The sequence below is a fragment of the Oryzias melastigma genome, unplaced genomic scaffold (genome assembly GCF_002922805.2).
Source record: "Oryzias melastigma strain HK-1 unplaced genomic scaffold, ASM292280v2 sc00652, whole genome shotgun sequence".
Taxonomy (NCBI): domain Eukaryota; kingdom Metazoa; phylum Chordata; class Actinopteri; order Beloniformes; family Adrianichthyidae; genus Oryzias; species Oryzias melastigma.
In genome coordinates this window covers 1-11,634 of record NW_023417240.1, presented here as the reverse complement: position 1 = coordinate 11,634, position 11,634 = coordinate 1, and the positions used below count along the sequence as shown (strand labels likewise).

The 11,634-nt window shown below is 40.6% G+C and overlaps 1 protein-coding gene across 1 annotated transcript; it reads left to right on the top strand.

Annotated features, from left to right (window-relative positions):
* Positions 1 to 8,382: 8,382 nt before the first annotated feature.
* Positions 8,383 to 11,329, top strand: LOC112140065 (scavenger receptor cysteine-rich type 1 protein M130; the record flags this gene model as incomplete). The annotated part of the gene is made up of 7 exons (XM_036211135.1): positions 8,383 to 8,550; positions 8,911 to 8,934; positions 9,017 to 9,244; positions 9,787 to 10,074; positions 10,184 to 10,471; positions 10,942 to 11,247; positions 11,319 to 11,329. Coding segments are annotated over exons 1-7 (1,191 nt in total), but the record flags the coding sequence as incomplete, so codon positions are not given.
* Between the last annotated feature and the right edge of the window lie 305 nt (positions 11,330 to 11,634).

Below are 11,634 nucleotides of genomic sequence, written 5' to 3'. Positions count from 1 at the left end.
ACAGGTGGTCAGGAACCTCGGAGGAAACCTGCGGGGGTGGGGGGCTTCCTGATTGGCTGCAAACACTCACCTGAACACAGACAGCACAGAGCAGCAGCTGGGAGGAAAAACATTTTGTTCAGCCGTGTTTCCTCTGGTGAACCTGAGGAGAAGTGGTGTTCTGATGCAGCTGAGGACAAAGTAGGACGAGCTGTGAGATGACAGCAGGACCACGTGCTTTGTGACCCCTTCCCTTCAAGCTCCCATCAGCCCCTGCAGCTCACAGAGAAGACTGCTGCTGCAGACTGACAGCTCAGCTGAAGCTGCTGTGTGGTTTCATCTTCCTGATTTGAATCTGACAGCAGATGAAGACAATCTGGGTCACATGATGCACAAACACTCAAACACATTCATGTTCACAAACACACTGAGATCTGATGTTTAACAACTGTGGAGAAAAAAAAAAAAGTACAAATGAACTTTCTGTTTGTTGATGAATCTCTGGTTAAAAAAAATTGAAGCATTCAGCTTTTTTGTAGTTTTCTACACTGACTATAGTTATTTATCAATGATTCTGATCATTAAACACATTGAAGCCCTTAAACAGCCATGTGGGGGCGCCCTTGATCTGCTTCAATGTAAATTAACTGTTTTTTACTCATATTATTCATCAATTCAAATAGATATTTCAGTTACTTTTAAATGGAAGATAAAAACATGCATTATGTCTCTCTGTTTTCCCTACATTTTCTTTATTAATGGAACTTAATAAACTGTCAATGTAAGTTAAGCTATTACTGTGATAAACAAAGACCATCCCTGAAGAAATAAAGAGGGAAATAGGAAAATCCAAATGACTCCAAAGAACAAACTGAAGCTCAGATCAGGAGGTGATATCAGAGCTTGTCAAGGTTCAAATCTAAAACCTCCATTAACAAGCAGACAGAGGAAGACAAACAACAAGTCATTTTTGAAGGTGTTTCAGACTCAGAATGACCTCATGTTTTTAATAACTTCTTTTCCTGTTTAGAAAGTTCTGATTTTCTCCAGAACATCACAGCACTGAAATCCTCCCTTGTTCCACTGAATGACTTTGTGATGGATAAAAACCAGGTCACAGTTCTGTTCAAGAGAACCAGCATGAAGAAGGCAGACGGCACCAATGTGCTCTGTGTTCACTGAACTTCTGTGCTCACCAACTGGGAGGAGTCTTTCCCAAACTCTTTCAGATGTGTGCAAACAAATGTCAGATTCCCTCATGATGGAAAACATCAATAATACTAGACTCAATGTCTGACACTAAAATCATGAGGACATTTGTCAGAATTACAGAAGCAAACAATATATATGTGTGTGTTTCTATTTCATTGTTAAGCCACAGATAACGGTATGAAGCTGCAGAACACAAACATCTGCNGCTTGGCCTCTCTAGTAATTGTTTTGTGCTAAGCTGCAAGTCTTCGCCATTGCTCACCTGAGACATCCCCGACCCTCCAGATCCATCGTTCACGTACCAACCTGGGTCCGTCACCTCCCATCGTCTCTGCCATGTCACACTCCATCAGCCTGCCTCACCGCCTGGATCATCGACCCGCCGCTCCGGATCTACTCCTCGTCTGCTACTCGATTCCCGTCCCGGTATCAGCTCCACAATAACCACAGACGATAAACTAACTGTCTAACTTCCTCTGCCTCCCGTAATCCTTCCTGGTTCCAGCATCTGGGTCTGCTTCGTTCCGTGATCATGACAATATGACTTAATTTCTGCTGATTTATGGTTTATCTAGAAATCTGATTAATTTAAATTCATTTTTAGGTTGATAATCACTATAATTATTAAGTTAGTTGTTTCGCATACGGTGTAGTGTATCAGTATTATGTTTAAGGCATGGGTGGTGGAGTCAGTGACAAACATTTAACTGAACATTGTGGGTTCCTGGATAATATTCTACCTGGGAATCTTTTTCTCAAAGACGGAGGTTTTGACTAGTGCTTTCATGCGATTAATTTTTTTTGTGCGAATACTTCTAATTAATTAATGTATTTTTTTTAATTGAAATATTTTATTATTTTGGCAATTTCCGTCCTTTTAACTAAATCAATCTCCATCTGTCTTTCTATGTTTGTGTGAGCCAAACTTTCCCATCACCTCCTCATCACCTCTGTTTCCTGCATCGTGTCTCTTGAAATCTACGCCAATGACTACTCTCTCACTTCTAGGCATGCTCATGATATAAAGAGGGTTAACATCAGTTCAAAATGTCTTTTGCATCAGAAAACAGAAGACTTAAAATAAACACTGATGTAAAGATTACCAGGTAAAGAGGAAACTGTTCATCTGAGCAGAAGAACCGCACTCTTTCTTTGAAACCAACATTATTTTAATCATTAGTGGTTATTATGAGGCCTCCTAACATTAATAGGTTAGTGATAATCTCAAGTAAAGTTTTACAGGAATAAAAAAGGGTAGGGACTGACATATTTTTCTTGGTTGAAAGGTTGTGAATCAAGACACATATTTGTACTTTGATCACCTGATGTTTTACTGGTGATTTTTGTTTTTGTTTGTTTTGTATTTTAGATTAATGTAGAACAAACAAAAACCACAGACTAGAGGCAAGAACATAATCTGTACATCTGAATGCGCATTAGGAAATGAAAACACAGCCATCAGCAACACACAGTTACAGTGAAATGATAACTAGAAGAGCAACGCTCATGAATTAGTATCTTTAATGGAAATGATTGGACTCTTGGGCATTATTAGTGTCATATGTTGTTGATTTTTAAACTTTGTGTTACAAACATGTTTGATGTCTTACTGTCAGATCATAGTTCTGATTAGCTCTGGCTGTAAATGTTTCGTTTCCCTTTGAATCATCATTACTCTGCGTATCAAGAATCCTTTTCATGCGTACCTTTGTGCTTTTTCTCAATAATCCATGTTCAAACCAGTTCTTCTAATGCATCGCTCGCTTTTTCCTCCAGGAAATAGTCTGCCCCCATTCTCCAAAACACCTACTTTTTATGGTATTTAATAAGAGGGAGAAACTGTTTTGATTTAATATTGAGTTGTTGAATATTTGAAATAAATAAAAACAGAAATGCAAAGCTCATAAGCTATTTTTAAATTTCGCTTCAAAAATAAAATATCAGTGACTTTATTATTTTTGGTTATTCACCCCAGCAGCAGCGAGAAGCAGCACTCCTGGAAATGAAATGCAAATTAAAAATGTGGATCCAGGTGAATACAGTAGTGATGCTTTAATTCAATAAAAGTGTTATAGTTAATAGAAACCTTTATATTACTGTCACACCTGCTTTCCCTGTTTATTTATTAAAAGTATGAAGTTTAGAACCAGTGAAGGTGTTAATGACTGGAAAAAGTTCACTGATGTACTCAAGATGCATCAGAACAGTCCTGAACATACAGGACAGAATATGGGGTCATGGGGTCCTTTACCACTATTTTATTTAAAAATGGCAGCTTTGATATTGGTGTGTAGTTGCTCATTTGTGTTTTGTCTAGACCAGGGGTAATTGTCATGGGTCCCTACTCACGGCTGATTACCTGGTTCAGGTGTGTCCAGCCAGTAAGAACATGCCAGAGCAGGGTATGTTGGAGAACATGCAGGAAGGTGGCACTCGAGGACCAGGGTTGCCTACCCCTGGTCTAGACTGTCCTTTTTTAGGAGAGGTTTGATTAAAGCTATTTTCAACGGTTCTGGAAAACACCAAATGTTAAAGACAAGTTTATAATCTGGAGCAGGAACAGGAAGAGGATCTTTGAAACTTCCTAGAAAAAGCTTGTAGGTAAAATGTCCAAACAGCAGGAGGAGGAGTTCAGTTGACATAGGATGACCTGCAGATCGTTACTGTTTGGGTTCAAACTGAGCCATGAGGTTTATACTGGTTTCTAGTGGATATGGTTCATCTGCTGGACTTTTAGTTGATGAAATAATTGTTTGTTTAATGTTTTTGTCCCTAAAGAATTTGGCAAAGTCATTACAGGCTTTGGTAAAGTTCTGGTGCCACTGACACAGGCGGTTTTGTCAATCTGTCGACTGTAGCGAATAAGGCCTGAGCATTGTGAGCATTTTTGATAATGATCTCAGAGAAATAGGACTTCCTTGTATTGCTCAGTTGTAAGTTATAAAAAGGAAGTTTCTCCTCATAGATGCAATAATCAAGTCTTTCTCCATCGGCGTTCAAATCTCCAACACTCTCTTTTTCCATTCTGTACGAGTATGAAATTTTTCAGTGGAGTATGAAATTTCTCAATTTTTTCCTACCAGAAATCACTTTCACCTTAGTGGGAGCAATACTACCCATGATGTTTGATATATTGGCACCAAAGCTATTGACAAGTTAATTGGCTGGATCTCCTGAGAGGGGAGATGTTGGAGAGAAAATCTGGTTCAGCATCTCACAGATATTTCCAGTTATATACCGTTTTATGATCTCCTCCCTCAAAACAATTGTGTGCACTGGAATTATGCTCTCAAAGAAAACAGTAGTGATCAGTCAGACCTANCGTTTCTCCTCATAGATGTAATAATCAAGTCTTTCTCCATCGGCGTTAAAATCTCCGACACTCTCTTTTTCCATTCCTTGCGAGTATGAAATTTCTCAGTGGAGTATAAAATTTCTCATTTTTTTTCCTACCAGAAATCACTTTCACCTTAGTGGGAGCAATAATACCCATGATGTTTAATATATTGGCACTAAAACTATTGACAAGTTTATTGACTGGATCTCCTGAGAGGGGAGATGTTAGAGAGAAAATCTGGTTCAGCATCTCACAGATATTTTCAGTTATATACCGTTTTGTGATCTCCTCCCTCAAAACAATTGTGTGTACTGGAATTATGCTCTCAAAGAAAACAGTAGTGATCAGTCAGACCTAAATCACATACGGCAATCTTGGAAATGTTCAGTCCTTTGGAAATAAAATAATCAAGAATATGCCCTCTGTTTTGTGTTTGCTCTGTTACCCACAGTAGTGTCACTTACAGTGCTGTCACACATGTGTGATGCTCAGAACAGATCAGCGTTCAGTGATGAGGTGCTCACTGCAGGGGATTTGTGACTTATCTTAAAAAGTAACCATTAGTTGTTACTTTACTCTCATATACAATTTCTTAAGGGGAAAACAGAATAAACAAGATCCTCTGATCTTTTATTTAACTTTATTTTTATCCCAATGACCACGTGCAAAGTATGAACGTGGTTTAAGACATAACCTGGCTTCATTAGAATATGTAGTAACTTTGTTATAACATTTGTGGTCTATGCTACAGCTCAAAGACAGATGTGGGGGGAAAATCTGTAACACTTTACATAAATATTAAGTCTTTTAAAAACCCAAAGAACTATTTATGGCCTTCATTTTTTTCAGACATGTTACAATCATTAAAACACAATTTCATTGTAGTTGGTCATTTACTTTACTTTTTAATAATTTAATTTATCTTAAAAGCAATTTCATGTGTCAATCAATTACAAAAGGGTTAACATTAGTTCAAAATGTGAACATTAATCTGTTTGTGCATTAGAGAATGGAAGACTTAAAAGCACTGATGTAAAGATTACCAGGTAAAGAGGAAACTGTTTATCTGATCAGAGCAACAGCACTGTCACTTTGAACCCAATACTTTTTTAATTATCATTGGTGGTTATTTTGATGCTTTCTAAATTTTAATGGTTAGAAACAATCTCAACTAAAGTTTTACAGGGATAGACAACAGTGGGTTCTGTCATTTTCTCTTGGTCAAAGTCTTTTGAATCAAGACATGTATTTTGATCACCTGGTGTTTTACTGTTTTTTTCTTTTTTACCAGAACACACAAAAACCACAAATTAGAGGCGAGAACATAATCTATACACACGGATCTGCATCAGGAAATGAAAACACAGTCATCAGCAAAACTTTGATCAGATAAACGGTTACAGAGTAATGCTAACTAAAATGAGCAAAGCTGAGGATTTACTACCTTTGACTAAAATGATTGGGCTCTTTAGCATTATTAGTTTTTATACATTGATAATTTTAGACTTTTGTGTCACAAACATGTAAAATACTGCTTCAGTATTATTTTGGGGGGTTAGGGAGGTTTTTTCTCCTCTTACATTTCCTTCTGGACTTTTGAGTTTTCAGGTTTTCAGGCATTTTTCTTGCCTGTCTTTCTGTAAGTATTGTGTCTTTATTTGGTTTGTTTATCCTGGTTCTATTTTCCTCATGTGCTGTTTTCAGGCTTTGTGTTTTTCTCCCCAATCTCAATCCCCCTAATATATTTACACTAGTCACTAGGGTTGTAACGGATTACAAAACTACGTTCGGATCATGTCTTGGTTGTAGAGCCATCAGGATGCCCTGATAGACAAAGTCCATCATGAAAATTTAAATCTTAAAACAAATGATATTAAAAGAAAAAAGAAAAGTAGTGGCTGTCAGAATTTATCTCTTCAAATTATTTCACTGTGTCTCCCGCTGCACTAAAAGCTCCTCCCACTGGTAACAGATGGAGCAGCAGTTTTCTCCTGCCACAATGTGGGACAGCTGCTGTTCCTCACTGGAAGAAGCTTTTGAACAAAAGAGAATGGCACAAATCTTTCCTGCCCCATGGTCACATTAGATCTCGCCTCATTTAGTGACGATTATGGTAGCTAAGTTAAGTGAAGTCTGATCTCAGACTTGCTAGCCAGGCTCGAGCTGCTGGAACGCGTCTTAGCACAGTGGAAGTTAAGCCAGCTAGCCAGGTCGTTAATCACAGCGCTAGCTGTGCCACTAAAGCTAACTTAGCTAGAATTCCACCCCCTCTCAGCAATCGGGGAATCCCCAGGATGAGTTTGTACCAGTGGGGAAGAAACACAGAGCTAAACAAAGGCATGTAGAGCACCCGGAGCTCCCTGTGTGTAACAGGTTTTCTCTCCTCAGTGACACACCCGCTGAACCGAAAACTCTGGTCGTCGACTCCTCGGAGGTTAGACACGTAAAGTTCAGGGGTGCCACAGTTAGATGTTACCCAGGAGTAGGGCTGGGCACCAAAGTTTGGTTCCAAGTAGGAAATGTTTTGAACTCGCAGTTCTACCGAAACCTGAAGAAGCTGCTGTAAATGGTGCCGCATTTTGGTATGAAATTTTACTGAACGTCTATTGGCCTTTGGACATGTCAATCACTTCTGTCCTCAATACTTTGAAATTCTAGCCAATCATGTTACCTTTCCTGTGATAGCAGGAAAGGCAACGATTCTGGGTGCATTTCACAGCAGATCAGTTTTACAGGTCGCTGCGTTGCATCAGCGAATCAGGAACTCAGCTTTGGGCATGTGATGTTTTCAGTGACCTGATTAGAGGGTAAACCACTAGCCCAACACCAGTGTTTTTGTCCTGTCGCAATTTGGTGGTTCTCTGGCTGCAGTCAGACAGACTCCTGGACCAGTGAGGCTCGCGAGCTCCACACACTGCAAGAAAAAGACAATAATAATAACAATTAAAGGTCCCCTATATTTCTCTTCTTTCGGGTTAATGCGGGACAGCCTTCAAACACTATAAAGATTTTCAGTCAGGGTTCAGACCTCATAGCACAGAAACTGCACTGGTTACAGTTACCAACGACTTGTTATCGGCTTGAGAAAAGGGACTAATCTATTCTGGTCCTGTTAGACCTCAGCACAGCCTTTGATACCATCGACCACAGAATCGTACTCCTGACACTAGACTAGGGGTCGACTACCATCCATCCATCCATTTTCCGAACCGCTTTGTCCCTTTCGGGGTCGCGGGGTGCCGGAGCCTATCCCGGCTACTGAAGGGCGAAGGCGGGGTACACCCTGGACAGGTCGCCAGTCTGTCGCAGGGCCTCAATCACACACACATTTACTCCCACATCCACACCTAGGGGCAATTTAGAGTCACCAATTAACCTATGAAGCATGTTTTTGGACGGTGGGAGGAAGCCGGAGTCCCCGGTGAAAACCCACGCATGCACGGGGAGAACATGCAAACTCCACACAGAAAGGTCCCAGCCGGGATTTGAACCGGGGCCTTCTCGCTGTGAGGCAAGAGCGCTAACCACTGCGCCACTGTGCAGCCCAGGTCGACTACCTTTAACAGTAAAAGAGCCATTTGGTCTCGTTTTCTACTGTTCAAAACCTAGAAGGAGCCATATCTTTACCTTTTACCTTTAGTAGAGGCCAAATTAGAGAAAAATCTAGCTCGTTACTTAATTATTAGCTGAACTCCAAATTAGCATAAAATTCCTCAGTAAATTAGATCAACCAAAAATGCTAGCATGTTGCTAAAAGAAAAGCTAAACTAAAAAAATTGCATCAAAACTCCAGTAGATAACAACTTAGCTGAATAATGTTAGCATATATTGCTAAAATATTACCTAAAGTCCGAATTAGCACCCGTTCTGAGCTGTGATTGGTCAGAGATGAAGAGAGAGAGCAGAGGTTTGGGGGGGCGGGGATGCTGATGTGATAAAGAGACAGCAGACATGAACTTAGAGACACTGAGAGGACATGGATCATCCAACACTGATGCTGCTGGTGACTCTCTGCAGTTCAGGTACGACTCTGTTCTGCTCTTTATCAATCAATGCATGTGTGATCTGACATCAGAAGGTATTCACATGTTTTTCCTGCTCACATCAACATTCATGTTCAAAAAAGCCTCCAGTGAGAACCAATCCAAACTTTATTGATGAAACAGCTGCAGTGAAGACATGAAAACAGGAAATTCATCTGAGTTTCTAAAGGATTTGTGGATGAATGTGTGAAATATTTGATCTCACAACCTCAGAATATCAATTCTTTTTCCTCCGTTTTGCTCCAATTGAATGAAAGATTTGAGTTTCAAAGACCTTGATGAACACAGTTGATGTAGTCAGAGTCTTGATGCTTCTCCATGTTTCTGGTTTCTCCTCAGGACTCTGTGCTGAACTCCATTCAGGTAAAAACCACAATCCTGACAAACAGACTGTCAGCTGTGTTGAAGCCACTGAAGTCGCTGTCCTCGTGTCTGTGACCAGCAGGTTCAGAGGAATTCAGGCTGGTGGGAGGAGCCAGCCGCTGCACTGGCAGACTGGAGAGGAAGGTTCTGGAAGAATGGGAAGAAGAGGTTGAAGACTATGATAATCTGAGCTGGAACTTGGAGCGTGTGGATGATGTGTGCAAATCACTGGACTGTGGATCTGTGGTGTCTATGAGGAGAACTGAAACATCTTCTCGTTTTGAGTTTATTGTGGAGATCATCTGTTCAGGTCAGTATCATCAAATCCTCCCACTCAATGAAAAACAACATTTTTTATTTATATAAATAACAAGCAGTTGATCTTATCTTGATATACAGCATAAATAATATTTAAATGTGTAATTTACTTTTTTGCAAAGACTGCAGAAAAATAAGTGAAGATGGAAAATGTGTCAAATGTTATTCATGCTGTAATAAAATAATCACCTTTGGAAACTAAAATGTTGAAAAGCTTTGAACAGAAAAAAACCTCTGAATTTAGTTGAAGCTCCACAGCAGTCGGGCTGCATTCTTAAGGGAATGAATATTTGTTCTTCATCTTCTTCTGCCTGACATGGAAATGCTCCTGTTAAACCACAATGAACAGAAAAACAGTTTTTGCTGAGCCCTCGTTAGAAGAAACACTCGTTAAACGGGTTTCATTCAAGAAGGTTCATTTCATTCAAACACAGAATCTAAATGTGAAATGTTGGTTTAATGACAGAAACAGAAACGTTGTGTCTGTGATGGCAGTGCAGCGAGGGTGTCAGATCTTCTCCTCTGGATCCACAGACTCCATCAGGCTGGTGAACCATCTGTGCTCAGGCAGGCTGGAGGTGATGCTGAACGGCTCGTGGTCCTCAGTGAATGAAGATGACTTTGACCAGCAGGATGCAGAGGTGGTCTGTAGGGAGCTGGGATGTGGGCCTCCATCAGGCCTCCAGGGGGCGCTCTATGGAGAAACAGAGGCTCCAGAGTGGAGCAGAGAGTTCCTCTGTGAAGGTCATGAGTCTGCTCTCCTGAAATGTAGAAGCTCTGTTCAAAAATATTCTGGAAAAGCTGCTGGACTCACCTGCTCAGGTCAAAGAACGCTTTTTATAGTAGCACCTCAGTAAATGATGCTGACTCATCTTCTTATTTGTAAAATGTTTGATATATTTAACAAACAACGTCTGGTTTTGATCCTCAGATTCTGGAAACATTCGGTTGGTTGGTGGAGACCATCGTTGTGCTGGAACACTGAAGATGAAGAACAAAGGAGAATGGAAACTTGTTGGTGGCTACTATATTAACATGAGGTTTGCAGAGTTTGTATGTAAACTGATGGACTGTGGTTCATTAATCACAGTCAGAAGAAGAGAACTAACCCCTAGAGAGGCTGTCTGGGGACTGGATAGTAGCTGTGATGGATCTAATTTAACGGAGTGTAGGAAATACCTCAGGACTGAGATGGATTTTACTGAGATCACCTGTTCAGGTAAAAACATTGATGGTTCTTTCAATGTCTTTCTCCAGGTTAGAACATTCTCTTTGATCCAACAGAACAATGTGGTTCCAGTCTTCTCTCTCTGAGTCTGTAAACACATTTGTAAAGAATCCCTCAGATGGTCTTTGTGTGAGTCCTGAACCCACAACAACCCATCAGTCAGAATGTTCTGCCCAACTGAGAACAGCCTTTTGGAGCAGTTCTCCATTCATCTCAATGGGTCTGAGGCTGTTCTGACACTGCTGTCCATGTGACCTGGCTCCAGAACAGCAGAAGATCCACTGAAATGTAGAGATTCTCATTTCTGACTCATGGGGGAGTAACATCCAAAAACCATCAACAAACAGACAGAGCGGGAAACTCCCATAGAAATGCAGAAGTAGTTTGTGGAAATGAAAACCGTTCTGATTGGATCCAGAAGAGTCCAGCATCTGTCTTGATCTTCTCCTCTGGATCCACAGACTCCATCAGGCTGGTGAACGGAGACAATCAGTGTTCAGGCAGGCTGGAGGTGAAGTCTAACAACTCCTGGTCCATAGTGTGTGAAGATGACTTTGACCAGCAGGATGCAGAGGTGGTCTATAGGGAGCTGGGATGTGGGGCTCCTTCAGTCCTCCAGGGGGCGCTCTATGGAGAAACAGAGGCTCCAGAGTGGAGCAGAGAGTTCCTCTGTGAAGGTCATGAGTCTGCTCTCCTGAAATGTAGAAGTTCACAGCTCACAAGATGGACCTGTCCTCCTGGTAAAGCTGTGGAGATCACCTGTTCAGGTAGAGGAAAAGGTTTATTTTTGTCTTTTTATTTATAGATTTCTTCTCTTATTTTACTCATGTTTGTTCAGATCCTGATCAGGTGATCTAGATTGGATGAACCAGTCTTTGTTCTGGTTAATTTCAATTGAAGCATCACCAAGAATGGCGACCGGTTGGCTTGTATTCTGAATGTGTCATGGAGTCAATACAGATAGTTTGTCATCGGCTGAACTGTGGTTCAAGTTGTTTCTGAAACAGATGAACAAAAATCTGTGTGGAAGATCAAACTAGACTACATGAAGAGTAGATCTTTGTGGGGGAAATGTGTAGACGTGGACAATAGTTCACAATCTGACCAAATAAACATCACCTGTTCAGGTAACAACTGTTTTCTCTTCAGTGTTT